Source organism: Drechmeria coniospora, chromosome 03 (genome assembly GCF_001625195.1).
Source record: "Drechmeria coniospora strain ARSEF 6962 chromosome 03, whole genome shotgun sequence".
Taxonomy (NCBI): Eukaryota; Fungi; Ascomycota; class Sordariomycetes; order Hypocreales; family Ophiocordycipitaceae; genus Drechmeria; species Drechmeria coniospora.
In genome coordinates this window covers 588,229-604,766 of record NC_054391.1, presented here as the reverse complement: position 1 = coordinate 604,766, position 16,538 = coordinate 588,229, and the positions used below count along the sequence as shown (strand labels likewise).

The following is a 16,538-nucleotide window of genomic DNA, read 5'->3' as shown; positions in this document are numbered from 1 at the left end:
ACCGGAGGATTTAACCCACCGGAGGATTTAACCCACCTTGTCCGGCTGTACAAGTAAAGCGAGTCTAGATGATATACCTAATAGTACTGGCTTGAAGCATGCAAAGGGGATGATCCTCCCACCCATCCGAGCAATCAAAGCATTTCTACCAGTCTGGCTTGAAGCATCTAAAGGGGATGCTCCTCCCGCCCATCAGAGAGATCAAAGCATTTCTACCAGTCTGGCTTGAAGCATCTAAAGGGGATGCTCCCACCAACCCGAGCAATCAAAGCATTTCTACCAGTCTGACTTGAGTTTCTTGACTGGCCGTCTTGTAGGACAAGAGCGTCATCGTGGAATGGTATAGTCTGAGAGCAATGTCCGACGCAAGAGCGTTGAGTAGGAACTGGCGGAGACGATACGTACAAATGCCTCTGCTGAAGTACTGGTGACTGATGAGGGGATCTACGAGTTTGATTGGATTGCTCTACTACATGGCATATCTGGTATATCTGGTACGTCTGGTCGTTTGGTATAATTGGTACGTCTGGTATGTCTGGTATGTCTAGTACGTCTAATACATCTAATACATCTAATACATCTAATACATCTAATACATCTAATACATCTAATACATCTAATACATCTAATACATCTAATACATCTAATACATCTATGATAACCGACTCATGGGTCTGGAAAATTGCCTTGATGGCGTGACTCGTTCGCACAACACACACAATGCCTCCTGGGTTGGAGAACACACACAATGCCTCCTGGGTTGGAGGCAATGGGGAATCCATCCGCTCCATTCAAGTCACTGCAAACGAAAGGCACACGGAAATTACATGATTCATTCATACTTCAAGCGTGTACTAGATTACACGCCACAATGTAGGCTGAGATTCATACCAAGAAAATGACATTACATTCGTCAAAATAAAATTCTTCATTACGCATAATCAAACGGATAACCCCTGATATCGAGTCGCTTCACAAGGCTGTGGTATAATAATGGGACATGACAAAGCCCTAAGGCGTGTCTGTTGCGGTCGGAAGAACGCTAACAGTGGTAATGTTCGGATTCGATGCGTCGATGCATCTCGCTCCGTCATTGTTTTGTGTTGTTTGATTCGTCGTCGACACAAGTTGAAGCGGCCCATTGTTGACGATATCAATGCTGTAAATATTTCCAGAGACGTTGTCGGAACCGTAGAGGTAGCCGTTGTTTGATCCGTAGACGGCTCCAATGGTATTTCCAGCAACGCTCCCCAGGTTCTTGATGATCGTCCAGGTATGGGTTGTCAGGTTAAACTGAGCAAGATTGATAAACGTGCAGGATGAGCCGCATCCGACGAATCCGAAGCCAAACGCGTACATGGCATTCCCACCACCGGGCACGTACGCTATGTCGCTCACTTGGAACGTAGCATGGCGAGCTTGTCCCGAAGCCACGACGGTTCCAAAGGTGGGCAACAGGTTACTGGACAGGTCGATTTCAGACCAATCGTAATTCCCTTCCGGCAAGGAAGCCGTTCTTGCACCACCAAGGACGACGTAGCGACCGCTGGGTAATATATCCCCCGAATTGGAGCTCTGGTACGGGATGTTGTACGGCAATGGCTGAACCTGACCGCCAGCTCCGATTCGAACCAGTTGTCCTCCGCGAGTGGCTCCGTAAATATAATTGTCCTGAGAGTTGAATCCAATGGAATTGATGAATCCAATGCCAGTATCTCCGGAAACGTTTCCGCCCAGAAGATTTAGTTGACCCGTGGCCAGATCCACGCCAAACAGTTGGATGGGCGCGTTGTCGTTGCTCTTCTGAATCAAATACCCGGATATGGAACAGTTGAGAGGAGGAGGTGGTGTTTGCGTAACCACTACAACGACACTTGTGGTGCAAGGATGCGTGCAGCCCACACTGGGGTTGACGGTTGTTGTGGTACGGGTAAATCCAGAAGTTATTGTTGTAGTTAGCACAACATCCATGGGCTGAGTGATGACGATGGTGGAGGTGCATGGATGCGTGCAGCCAGCCGAGGGAGGAATCGTCGATGTTCCATAAACGGCCCCGGCGGTGATGGTAGTCGTCGTAGCGACATCTGACGGCTGGGTAATGATGACGGTAGAGGTGCATGGATGCGTGCAGCCTGCCGTGGGAGCGACTGTTGTTGTTCCATAGACGCCTCCGGTGGTGATGGTAGTTGTGAAATACACATCTGCCGGCTGGGTAATGATGACGGTAGATGTGCACGGGTGTGTACAGTCGGACGTGGGAGCGACTGTCGTTGTTCCATAAACGGCTCCGGTTGTGATCGTAGTAGTGAAATATACATCTGATGGCTGGGTAATGATAACAGTAGAGGTGCAGGGATGCGTGCAGCCGGCCGTGGGAGCAATCGTCGTCGTTCCATATACCGACCCGCTGGTAATTGTAGAGGTGAAATACACATCTGACGGCTGGGTAATGATGACAGTAGAGGTGCATGGATGTGTACAGTCGGACGTGGGAGCGACTGTCGTTGTTCCATATACAGCTCCGGTTGTGATGGTAGTAGTAAAATACACATCTGATGGCTGTGTAATGATGACGGTAGAGGTGCATGGGTGTGTGCAGTCCGATGTAGGAGCAATCGTCGTCGTTCCATATACCGACCCGCTGGTAATGGTAGAGGTGAAATACACGTCTGCTGGCTGCGTAACGATGACAGTAGAGGTGCATGGGTGTGTGCAGTCAGACGTAGGAGCAACCGTTGTTGTGCCATAAACGGCTCCGGTGGTGATGGTAGTAGTGAAATACACATCTGACGGCTGGGTAATTATGACGGTAGAGGTGCATGGATGCGTGCAGTCGGATGTAGGAGCAATCGTCGTCGTTCCATAGACTGACCCACTGGTAATGGTAGAAGTGAAATACACATCTGCTGGCTCCGTAACGATGACGGTAGAGGTGCATGGATGTGTACAGTCAGACGTGGGAGCGACTGTTGTTGTTCCATAAACGCCTCCGGTGGTGATGGTGGTTGTGAAATACACATCTGCCGGCTGAGTAATGATAACAGTAGAGGTGCATGGGTGTGTACAATCAGACGTAGGTGCAACCGTCGTTGTTCCATAAATGGCTCCAGTAGTGATAGTAGTAGTGAAATACACATCGGCTGGCTGAGTGACGATGACGGTAGAAGTGCATGGGTGTGTACAATCAGACGTGGGAGCGACTGTCGTTGTTCCATAAACGGCTCCGGTTGTAATGGTAGTAGTAAAGTACACATCTGATGGCTGAGTAACTATGACAGTAGATGTGCACGGGTGTGTGCAGTCAGACGTGGGAGCGACTGTTGTTGTTCCATAAACGGCTCCAGTAGTGATGGTAGTTGTAAAGTAAACATCTGATGGCTGGGTAACTATGATTGTAGAGGTGCATGGATGTGTACAATCAGATGTGGGAGCAATCGTCGTTGTTCCATAAACCGATCCGCTGGTGATGGTAGTAGTGAAATACACATCGGCTGGCTGCGTAACAATGACAGTAGAGGTGCAAGGGTGAGTACAATCAGACGTGGGAGCGACTGTCGTTGTTCCATAAACGGCTCCGGTTGTAATGGTAGTAGTAAAGTACACATCTGATGGCTGAGTAACTATGACAGTAGATGTGCACGGGTGTGTGCAGTCCGATGTGGGAGCAATCGTCGTCGTTCCATATACCGACCCGCTGGTAATGGTAGAGGTGAAATATACATCTGCTGGCTGAGTAACAACGACAGTAGAGGTGCATGGGTGTGTGCAGTCGGATGAAGGAGCAATTGTCGTTGTTCCATACACGGACCCAGTCGTGATGGTAGTTGTAGTAGCAACATCAGGCGGCTGGGTGATTATGATTGTAGTCGGGCAGTTACCAGCACATCCAGCTGAAGGTGGTATTGTAGTCGTACCCGGCAAAGGCCCCGTGATCGTCTGAGTGACATATCCTCCAGTCACGGTAACGATGATACTAGTAGGACAGGAACTAGAGCATCCAAGAGATGGCGGGATTGTACTTGTGCCAGGATTCGGCCCGAAGATTGTTGTTGTGACAAAGCCCCCAGGAGTTGTAACGAACGGGGGAGCAGTTGTGTTATCGCATGAGTACTGGACTAGATATGGGTTATTCGTCGGCTGGTTACTAGCAATAACACTGCCGTTAGGATTAACGATACTAAAGGTCCAGGTACCTCCATTCTGTGCCTGGCCGTAAAAAAATCGAATAGGTATGTAGGTATACTCCGGAACAAAAAAGCTAAAGAGGGCACTGCCGGCAACATGAGCGGGCTGATTATAAATAGCTTTCGCATCGGCGTTGGCATCGGTCCAACCAGAATAAGCTTTTGGACCAGTCCACAAGTAGACAGCATCGTCAACATTAGTAATACTAATATTATACACGCCAGATATGCAAGAAAAGAGGTATCCGTAATGGTTGATGGCAAAATTGAATAGTTTGAATATGACCGTGGAATTGTAGATAGGTCCAGTTGGTGCAGTAACGTAGTTGCCCCCTACGTAGTTAGTAGTACCTACGTAAATTGGCGTCACATTTTTGAAAGACTCCGGGCTGAATGAGGAGTAGGTTGCGTCAACATTTATTGCAGAGTTATTATAATACGCCCAGGTAAACCCAAGATTGTTACAGGGTACTGGAGCAGAACATATAGTTGGAGTCTGGACAATAACGGTTCCTGCATTGGTGCCACTAGGCGGTGACGTAATGGTTGTAGTTATAGTACCGGTCCATGGCTCAGTAGTAGTAACATAAACGGGAGTCACAGTGACGATAATACTAGTAGGACAATTGCCAACACATCCAGGGGAAGGTGGAATAGTACTTGTACCGGGATCGGGACCAATTGTCGTTTCCGTGGTATAACCTCCCGTAACTGTGACAATAATACTGGTAGGGCAATTACCAACACACCCAGGTGAAGGCGGAATGGTACTTGTGCCAGGATCGGACCCAAAAATGGTTTCTGTAACATATCCTCCGGTAACTGTAACAATAATACTGGTAGGGCAATTGCCAACACACCCAGGTGAAGGTGGAATAGTACTCGTACCAGGATCGGACCCGAAGATCGTCTCCGTAACATAACCGCCCGTAACCGTAACAATGATACTGGTAGGACAGTTGCCAACGCATCCTGGCGAAGGTGGAATAGTACTGGTACCAGGATCGGACCCAAAGATAGTTTCGGTGACGTACCCACCAGTAACAGTAACAATGATACTAGTAGGACAGTTGCCAACACATCCAGCAGTGGGCGGAATAGTGCTTGTTCCAGGGTCCGATCCGAATACAGTCTCGGTAACGTAGCCACCAGTGACGGTAACTATAATACTAGTAGGACAATTGCCAACACATCCAGCGGTGGGCGGGATGGTGCTTGTTCCGGGGTCTGATCCAAATACAGTTTCTGTAACATAACCGCCAGTAACGGTTACTATAATACTGGTAGGACAGTTGCCAACACATCCAGCAGTAGGTGGAACTGTGCTCGTACCAGGATCCGATCCAAAGACGGTTTCTGTCACGTATCCGCCAGTAACGGTAACAATGATACTAGTAGGACAGTTGCCAACGCATCCGGCGGTAGGTGGAATGGTGCTTGTTCCTGGGTCTGATCCAAAGACGGTTTCCGTAACGTAGCCACCAGTAACGGTAACAATGATACTTGTAGGGCAGTTGCCAACGCATCCAGCGGTAGGTGGAATGGTGCTTGTGCCAGGATCCGATCCAAAGACGGTTTCCGTGACATACCCGCCAGTAACGGTAACGATAATACTGGTAGGACAGTTGCCGACGCATCCAGCAGTCGGTGGAATTGTACTCGTACCAGGGTCTGATCCGAATACGGTTTCTGTAACATAACCACCAGTAATGGTGACAATGATACTAGTAGGACAGTTGCCGACGCATCCAGCAGTAGGTGGGATTGTGCTGGTACCAGGATCTGATCCAAAGACAGTTTCTGTAACATAGCCGCCAGTAACAGTGACAATGATACTGGTTGGGCAGTTGCCAACGCATCCGGCAGTAGGCGGAATGGTACTTGTTCCTGGATCCGATCCGAATACAGTTTCCGTAACATAGCCACCAGTAACGGTTACTATAATACTGGTAGGACAGTTGCCAACACATCCAGCAGTAGGTGGAACTGTGCTCGTACCAGGATCCGACCCAAAGACGGTTTCTGTCACGTATCCACCAGTAACGGTAACAATGATACTAGTTGGACAGTTACCGACGCACCCAGCGGTAGGTGGAATGGTGCTTGTGCCTGGGTCTGATCCAAAGACAGTCTCTGTAACATACCCGCCAGTAACGGTAACAATGATGCTGGTAGGACAGTTGCCGACGCATCCAGCGGTAGGTGGGATTGTACTTGTACCAGGATCCGATCCAAAGACAGTTTCCGTAACGTACCCCCCAGTAACAGTAACAATGATACTGGTTGGGCAGTTGCCGACGCATCCAGCGGTAGGTGGGATTGTGCTGGTACCAGGATCTGATCCAAAGACAGTTTCTGTCACGTAACCACCAGTAACGGTAACTATGATACTGGTAGGGCAGTTGCCAACACATCCAGCTGTAGGTGGAATTGTACTCGTGCCAGGGTCTGATCCAAAGACGGTTTCTGTAACATAACCACCAGTAACGGTGACAATGATACTTGTAGGGCAGTTACCAACGCATCCAGCGGTAGGTGGAATGGTACTTGTGCCAGGATCCGATCCAAAGACGGTTTCCGTGACATATCCGCCGGTAACGGTGACAATGATACTTGTAGGACAGTTGCCAACGCATCCAGCAGTAGGTGGAATTGTACTCGTACCAGGGTCTGATCCGAATACGGTTTCTGTAACATAACCGCCAGTAACGGTGACAATGATACTAGTAGGACAGTTGCCAACACATCCAGCAGTGGGCGGAATGGTACTTGTTCCGGGGTCCGAACCAAAAATCGTCTCAGTAACGTACCCGCCGGTGACGGTGACAATAATACTAGTAGGGCAATTGCCAACACACCCAGCAGTAGGCGGAATGGTGCTCGTTCCAGGGTCTGATCCAAAGACAGTCTCCGTGACGTAGCCACCAGTAACAGTAACTATGATGCTAGTAGGACAGTTGCCAACGCATCCAGAAGTAGGTGGAATGGTGCTTGTTCCGGGGTCCGATCCAAATACAGTCTCCGTAACGTAACCACCAGTCACTGTGACTATAATGCTGGTAGGATAGTTGCCAACGCATCCAGAAGCAGGGGGAATGGTGCTTGTTCCTGGGTCCGATCCAAATACAGTCTCGGTGACGTACCCTCCAGTAACGGTGACAATGATACTGGTGGGGCAGTTTCCAACGCATCCAGAAGTAGGCGGAATAGTACTTGTTCCAGGGTCCGATCCAAAGACGGTTTCCGTGACATATCCACCAGTAACAGTAACAATAATACTGGTAGGACAGTTGCCAACACACCCAGAAGTAGGCGGAATAGTGCTCGTTCCTGGGTCGGATCCAAAGACAGTTTCTGTTACGTAACCACCAGTAACGGTAACTATGATACTGGTAGGGCAGTTGCCAACACATCCAGCTGTAGGTGGAATAGTGCTCGTTCCTGGGTCGGATCCAAAGACAGTTTCTGTTACGTAACCACCAGTAACGGTAACTATGATACTGGTAGGGCAGTTGCCAACACATCCAGCTGTAGGTGGAATAGTGCTCGTTCCTGGGTCGGATCCAAATACAGTTTCCGTCACATAACCACCGGTAACAGTAACAATGATGCTGGTAGGGCAGTTACCAACACACCCAGAGGCCGGTGGGATAGTACTCGTACCAGGATCGGATCCAAAAACAGTTTCTGTAACGTATCCGCCAGTGACGGTGACAATGATGCTGGTAGGGCAGTTGCCAACACACCCAGCCGTAGGTGGAATTGTACTGGTACCAGGATCCGACCCAAAGACAGTTTCGGTAATGTAGCCACCAGTAACGGTTACAATGATACTAGTAGGGCAATTGCCAACACATCCAGAGGTGGGTGGAATGGTGCTTGTACCTGCTTCTGATCCAACTACGGTTTCCGTAACGTATCCACCAGTAACAGTAATGATGATGCTGGTAGGACAGTTACCGACACAACCAGAAGTAGGAGGAATGGTGCTTGTCCCAGGGTCGGATCCGAAAACGGTTTCCGTCACATATCCACCTGTGATTGTAACAATAATACTCGTCGGGCAGTTGCCGACGCATCCAGAAGTCGGAGGAATAGTGCTTGTTCCTGGGTCCGATCCAAAGACAGTCTCGGTAACATAGCCGCCGGTAACAGTAACAATGATGCTAGTAGGACAGTTGCCGACGCATCCAGAAGTAGGCGGAATGGTGCTTGTTCCAGGATCGGATCCAAACACAGTTTCCGTGACGTAGCCACCTGTAACGGTAACTATAATACTATTAGGACAATTGCCAACACACCCAGCGGTAGGCGGGATGGTGCTTGTTCCGGGGTCTGATCCAAATACAGTTTCTGTAACATAGCCGCCAGTAACAGTAACAATGATACTGGTTGGGCAGTTGCCAACGCATCCGGCAGTGGGCGGAATGGTACTTGTTCCTGGATCCGATCCGAATACAGTTTCCGTAACATAGCCACCAGTAACAGTTACTATGATACTGGTAGGACAGTTGCCAACACACCCAGCAGTAGGCGGAATTGTGCTTGTGCCGGGTTCCGTGCCGAATACAGTCTCTGTAACATAGCCACCAGTGGTGGGGGTTATCAGACTGATACTGTCAGTGGGATTGAAGTCAGACTGCGTAGCAAACGGTTCAGTGACAATTATCGTCGTGGTGCAACTTGACAAACAACCCGATGCTGGCGGAATCGTACTAGTTCCAGGCAAAGGACCAAATGTTGTCTCGGTGATGATGTCGCCTGTAATGGTGACGACAATTCTTGTTGGGCAGTTGCCTGTACATCCCGTGGCTGGAGGAATGGTGCTTGTGCCCGGCACTGAACCGAATGTTGTCTCCGTAGTGATAGCGCCTGTGACGGTCACGATAATTCTGGTTGGGCAGTTGCCAGTACATCCGGTGGCCGGAGGAATAGTACTGGTACCTGGCACGGGACCAAGTGTTGTCTCTGTAACTATATCCCCTGTGATGGTAACAACAATTCTCGTAGGACAATTGCCAGTGCATCCGGTGGCCGGAGGAATGGTGCTTGTACCAGGAACTGGGCCAAACGTTGTCTCTGTGGTAATAGCGCCTGTAACGGTCACGATAATTATCGTTGGGCAGTTTCCAGTACATCCAGTAGCAGGAGGAATAGTACTGGTACCTGGCACCGGACCAAGTGTTGTCTCTGTAACGATATCGCCTGTAATAGTAACAACAATTCTTGTAGGACAATTCCCAGTGCATCCCGTGGCTGGAGGAATGGTGCTCGTACCAGGCACTGGGCCAAATGTTGTCTCTGTAGTAATAACTCCTGTAACGGTTACAATAATTATAGTGGGACAGTTGCCTGTACATCCAGTGGCTGGCGGAATAGTACTGGTACCTGGAACTGGACCAAGTGTCGTCTCTGTAATAATATCACCTGTAATGGTAACGACAATTCTCGTAGGACAGTTCCCAGTACATCCTGTCGCCGGAGGAATGGTGCTCGTGCCAGGCACTGGACCGAATGTCGTCTCGGTTGTGATGGCGCCAGTAACAGTAACGATGATTCTTGTAGGACAGTTGCCAGTACATCCAGTGGCTGGAGGAATAGTACTGGTTCCTGGAACTGGACCAAGTGTCGTTTCTGTAATAATTTCACCTGTAATAGTGACGACAATTCTTGTTGGGCAGTTGCCAGTACATCCCGTGGCCGGAGGAATCGTGCTTGTTCCAGGAACTGGTCCGAATGTTGTCTCTGTAGTAATTGCACCTGTAACGGTCACAATAATTCTCGTCGGGCAGTTTCCAGTACATCCGGTCGCTGGCGGAATAGTGCTGGTACCAGGAACTGGACCAAGTGTGGTTTCTGTAATAATGTCACCTGTGATAGTAACGACAATTCTAGTTGGGCAGTTTCCAGTACATCCCGTGGCTGGAGGAATAGTGCTCGTACCAGGCACTGGACCGAGTGTTGTCTCTGTGGTGATAGCTCCTGTAACAGTTACAACAATTCTTGTTGGGCAGTTGCCTGTGCACCCAGATGAAGGTGGAATGGTGCTCGTACCAGGCGCAGGACCAAAGGTTGTTTCTGTAACAATGTCACCTGTGACAGTAACTACGATTCTCGTTGGGCAGTTGCCTGTGCAGCCTGACGATGGTGGGATAGTACTTGTACCAGGGACTGGACCAAATGTTGTCTCTGTGGTAATAGCTCCTGTAACGGTCACGACAACCCTTGTTGGACAGTTGCCTGTGCACCCAGATGAAGGTGGAACAGTGCTCGTACCAGGCGCAGGACCAAATGTCGTTTCTGTAACAAAGCCGCCAGTCTCGGAAACAGTATCCGTGGTAGACGTGGGGAAGATTAGAGTAATGCTATCTGTTGGATTGAAGTCGGACTGCGTTTCAAAGGGGACAGTAACAATTATTCTCGTCGTGCAATCTGATGAACATCCAGATGGTGCCATTGTGCTAGTTCCAGCCGAAGGACCAAACGTTGTTTCCGTTATAATTGCGCCAGTCACGGTAACAACTATTCTCGTCGGGCAGTTGCCTGTACACCCTGACGCGGGCGGAATGGTGCTTGTCCCTGGGACCGGTCCAAATGTTGTTTCTGTCATAACGTCACCTGTAAAGGTAACAATAATTCTAGTTGGGCAGTTCCCTGTGCATCCAGACGACGGCAAAATCGTACTCGTCCCTGCCGTCGGTCCCATTGTGGATTGCGTGATGACTCCAGTGGTCGGCAAAGTTACAATGATGGTTATGGGGCAGTTGCCGACACACCCTGATGATGGCAATATCGTACTAGTTCCGGCTGTTGGGCCAAAGGTGGATTCTGTAATGGCACCCGTGGTGGGAACGGTTACAACAATTGTCGTAGGACAGTTTTCATTTCTTCGTACAATGCCACGGCGGCGCATTAAATCTGCATCGGGACATTCGGAATTCGTCGGTAATATTGTACTCGTTCCGGCTGATGGTCCAAACGTAGACACTGTTACTATGATTCCTGTTGCCGTGACGATAATTCTCGTCGGGCAGTTGCCGGTACATCCTGATGATGGTGGAATAGTGCTGGTACCAGGCGTCGGGCCAAATGTGGTTTCTGTAATGATGTCACCTGTAATTGTGACGATGATTCTTGTTGGGCAGTTGCCTGTACAGCCGGCGGACGGTGGAATCGTGCTCGTACCAGGTGCTGAACCAAATGTGGTTTCCGTAATGATTAGGCCAGTTACTGTTACGATAACCCTAGTCGGACAGTTGCCCGTACAGCCGGCCGAAGGTGGAATCGTACTCGTACCAGGTGCTGGACCAAATGTAGTTTCCGTAATGATCATGCCGGTTACTGTAACGATGATTCTGGTCGGGCAGTTGCCTGTGCATCCGGATGATGGTGGAATCGTGCTAGTACCAGGCGTAGGACCAAATGTTGTTTCCGTCATTACTGCTCCAGTAATGGTAACAATAATCCTTGTCGGGCAGTTGCCTGTACATCCGGATGATGGTGGAATCGTGCTAGTACCAGGCGTAGGACCAAATGTTGTTTCCGTCATTACTGTTCCAGTAATGGTAACAATAATCCTTGTCGGGCAATTGCCTGTGCAGCCAGCGGAGGGAGGAATAGTACTCGTACCAGGTGCTGGTCCAAAGGTCGTTTCCGTAATGACCATGCCGGTTACTGTCACGATAATCCTAGTCGGGCAGTTGCCAGTACAACCGGCAGATGGAGGAATAGTGCTCGTACCAGGTGCTGGTCCAAAAGTCGTTTCTGTAATGACCATGCCGGTTACTGTTACGATGATCCTAGTCGGGCAGTTTCCTGTGCATCCCGCTGATGGAGGAATCGTACTTGTTCCAGGCGATGGACCCAACGTGGTTTCTGTAATCATTCCGCCAGTTACTGTGACGATAATCCTTGTCGGGCAGTTGCCTGTACAGCCAGCGGAAGGTGGAATGATACTTGTGCCAGGCGTTGGTCCAAATGTCGTCTCCGTAATGATCATGCCAGTTACTGTAACGATGATCCTTGTGGGACAGTTGCCTGTGCAACCAGCGGACGGGGGAATAGTGCTTGTACCAGGTGCTGGTCCAAGGGTGGTTTCCGTGATGATCAGACCTGTCACCGTCACAATGATTCTAGTCGGGCAGTTGCCTGTGCAGCCGGCAGAAGGCGGGATAGTACTTGTACCAGGCGCCGGACCAAAGGTCGTTTCCGTAATGATCATGCCAGTTACTGTAACGATAATCCTAGTCGGACAGTTGCCTGTGCAGCCGGCGGATGGAGGAATAGTGCTCGTGCCAGGTGCTGGACCAAAGGTGGTTTCCGTTATGATCATGCCGGTTACTGTTACGATAATCCTAGTCGGGCAGTTGCCTGTGCAGCCAGCGGGAGGTGGAACAGTGCTTGTACCAGGAGTTGGCCCAAGCATGGTTTCCGTAATCATTCCACCAGTTACAGTGACAACAATCCTGGTTGGGCAGTTGCCAGTACAGCCAGCGGAAGGCAGAATTGTACTTGTACCTGGCGATGGTCCAAACGTCGTTTCCGTCACGATCATGCCCGTCACGGTAACAATGACTCTAGTTGGACAGTTGCCTGTGCAGCCAGCTGATGGAGGAATCGTACTAGTGCCGGGTGTTGGACCAAAGGTCGATTCCGTAATGATCATGCCGGTGACTGTAACTATGATCCTAGTCGGGCAGTTTCCAGTGCAGCCGGCGGCCGGAGGAATAGTGCTCGTACCAGGTGATGGTCCAAAGGTCGTTTCCGTAATAACCATGCCGGTTACTGTCACGATAATCCTAGTCGGGCAGTTTCCTGTGCACCCCGCCGGTGGAGGAATCGTGCTAGTTCCGGGCGTCGGACCCAAGGTGGTTTCTGTAATCATACCACCAGTTACGGTGACAATGATCCTCGTTGGGCAGTTTCCTGTGCAACCGGCGGAAGGTGGAATTGTGCTTGTACCGGGCGCTGGGCCAAAAGTCGTTTCCGTAATGATTCTTCCTGTCACGGTAACAATGACTCTAGTCGGACAGTTGCCTGTGCAGCCGGCGGAAGGAGGAATAGTACTTGTGCCAGGCGCTGGTCCAAAGGTCGTTTCCGTAATGATCATGCCGGTTACCGTCACGATAATCCTAGTCGGGCAGTTGCCTGTACAGCCGGCAGAAGGAGGAATAGTACTCGTGCCAGGCGCTGGACCAAATGTAGTTTCCGTGACGATCATGCCGGTTACTGTTACGATAATTCTAGTCGGGCAGTTGCCTATGCAGCCTGCCGAAGGGGGAATTGTACTGGTGCCGGCTGTCGGGCCAAGCGTGGTCTCCGTTACCATTGCTCCAGTTACGGTAACGATAATTCTGGTTGGGCAGTTTCCTGTACAGCCGGCGGAAGGAGGAATAGTACTTGTGCCAGGCGCTGGTCCAAAGGTCGTTTCCGTAATGATCATGCCGGTTACCGTCACGATGATCCTAGTCGGGCAGTTGCCTGTACAGCCGGCAGAAGGAGGAATAGTACTCGTGCCAGGCGCTGGACCAAACGTCGTTTCCGTAATGACTCTGCCAGTTACGGTGACGACAACTCTAGTTGGGCAGTTGCCCGTGCAGCCAGCGGAAGGCGGAATAGTGCTTGTACCAGGCGATGGACCAAGAGTGGTTTCGGTGATGATCATGCCCGTTGCCGTAACGATAATCCTAGTCGGGCAATTACCTACACAGCCTGCCGATGGAGGAATTGTACTGGTGCCAGGTGTTGGGCCAAAGGTGGTTTCTGTGACCATTCCGCCAGTGACTGTGACGATAATCCTGGTTGGGCAATTGCCTGTACAACCGGCAGAAGGTGGGATTGTGCTTGTTCCGGGGGCTGGACCAAAGGCTGTTTCTGTAATGATCCGGCCCGTTACTGTAATAATGACTCTGGTCGGGCAATTGCCCGTGCAGCCCGCCGGTGGAGGAATTGTGCTAGTACCAGGTGCTGGGCCAAAGGTGGTTTCGGTAATCATTCCACCAGTTATAGTAACGATGATTCTGGTAGGACAGTTGCCCGTGCAGCCGGCGGATGGTGGGATCGTACTCGTCCCTGGCGCTGGACCAAACGTCGTTTCAGTGACGATTCTTCCCGTTACAGTAACGATCACTCTGGTCGGACAGTTGCCTGTGCAGTCGGCTGGAGGAGGAATCGTGCTTGTACCAGGCGCTGGGCCAAACATTGTCACTGTGATGATCATGCCGGTAACCGTAACAATAACTCTAGTCGGGCAGTTGCCTGTGCAGCCTGCGGATGGAGGAATCGTGCTCGTCCCTGGCGCTGGACCAAACGTCGTTTCAGTGACGATTCTGCCAGTTACTGTAACAATCACTCTAGTCGGGCAGTTGCCTGTACAGCCAACGGGAGGTGGAATAGTGCTTGTACCAGGAGTTGGCCCAAGCATGGTTTCCGTAATCATTCCGCCAGTTACCGTAACAATGACTCTGGTCGGACAGTTGCCTGTGCAGTCGGCTGGAGGAGGAACCGTGCTCGTACCAGGCGCTGGACCAAACGTTGTTACTGTAATGATCATGCCGGTAACCGTAACAACAACTCTAGTCGGGCAGTTGCCTGTGCATCCTGCTGGCGGAGGAATCGTACTTGTCCCGGGCGCCGGACCCAAAGTGGTTTCCGTAATCATTCCACCCGTTATGGTAACAATAATTCTGGTTGGGCAATTGCCTGTACAACCAGCCGAAGGTGGAATTGTACTTGTGCCTGGCGCCGGACCAAAGGTCGTTTCCGTGACTATTCTCCCGGTCACGGTAACAATAACCCTGGTCGGACAGTTGCCTGTGCAGTCGGCTGGAGGAGGAATCGTACTTGTACCAGGCGTTGGACCAAACGTTGTTACTGTCATGATCATACCAGTAACTGTAACAATAACTCTAGTCGGACAGTTGCCTGTGCAGCCAGCGGAGGGAGGAATTGTGCTTGTACCAGGCGCTGGGCCAAAGGTAGTTTCCGTAATGATTCTGCCCGTTACAGTGACGATTACTCTGGTCGGACAGTTGCCTGTGCAGTCGGCTGGAGGAGGAATCGTGCTTGTACCAGGCGTTGGACCAAACGTTGTTACTGTCATGATCATGCCAGTAACTGTAACAATAACTCTAGTCGGACAGTTGCCTGTGCAGTCGGCTGGAGGAGGAACAGTGCTTGTACCAGGAGTTGGCCCAAGCATGGTTTCCGTAATCATTCCACCAGTAACTGTAACAATAACTCTGGTCGGACAGTTGCCTGTGCATCCTGCTGGCGGAGGAATCGTACTCGTCCCAGGCGATGGTCCAAACGTCGTTTCCGTAATGATTCTTCCTGTTACGGTTATGATAATTCTTGTCGGGCAGTTTCCCGTGCATCCTGACGATGGCAAAATTGTACTCGTTCCTGCTGTCGGTCCAACTGTAGATTGTGTAATGACTCCAGTAGTAGGCACAGTTACAATAATCGTCGTAGGGCAGTTGCCAATGCATCCTGATGATGGCAAAACCGTACTAGTTCCGGCTGTTGGGCCGTATGTCGATGTCGTGACGACGCCTGTGGTGGGAACGGTCACAACAATTGTCGTTGGGCAGTTTTCGTTTCTTGGTACAATGCCACGGCGGCGCATCAAACTTGCATCAGGACATTCGGAATTCGTTGGCAGTATCGTACTGGTTCCAGCTGATGGTCCAAACGTGGATACTGTTACGATCATGCCTGTAACGGTGACGATGATTCTAGTCGGACAGTTTCCTGTACACCCGGAACTTGGACGGATAGTACTTGTTCCAGCTGTCGGTCCAACCGTTGTTTCGCTAATCATTCCACCAGTTACCGTAACAATAACTCTAGTCGGACAGTTTCCTACGCAGCCAGCGGAAGGTGGAATTGTACTTGTCCCAGGCGCCGGACCAAACGTTGTTTCTGTGACAATTCTCCCAGTTACCGTCACGACAATCCTCGTTGGACAATTACCTGTGCAGCCAGCGGATGGAGGAATGGTGCTCGTGCCAGGTGCTGGACCAAAAGTCGTTTCCGTAATAACTCTCCCAGTCACCGTCACAATGATTCTCGTTGGACAATTGCCTGTACAGCCGGCGGATGGAGGAATCGTACTTATGCCAGGTGTCGGACCAAGTATAGTTTCCGTAACGATTCTGCCAGTCACTGTAACAATTATCCTGGTAGGGCAATTACCTGTACAGCCCGCCGGTGGGCGGATCGTACTCGTCCCGGGTGCTGGGCCAAAGGTAGTTTCTGTAATCATTCCACCAGTTACGGTGACAATAACTCTGGTTGGGCAGTTTCCTGTGCAGCCAGCGGATGGTGGAATCGTACTCGTCCCTGGCGCTGGAC

The 16,538-nt window shown here is 50.5% G+C and overlaps 1 protein-coding gene across 1 annotated transcript; it reads right to left on the bottom strand.

Annotated features, from left to right (window-relative positions):
* Positions 1 to 1,011: 1,011 nt before the first annotated feature.
* DCS_06021 (uncharacterized protein) lies at positions 1,012 to 15,384 on the bottom strand (the record flags this gene model as incomplete). The annotated part of the gene is made up of 1 exon (XM_040803313.1): positions 1,012 to 15,384. The coding sequence occupies one exon, from the start codon at positions 15,382 to 15,384 to the stop codon at positions 1,012 to 1,014; it is 14,373 nt and encodes a 4,790-aa protein (XP_040653417.1).
* Between the last annotated feature and the right edge of the window lie 1,154 nt (positions 15,385 to 16,538).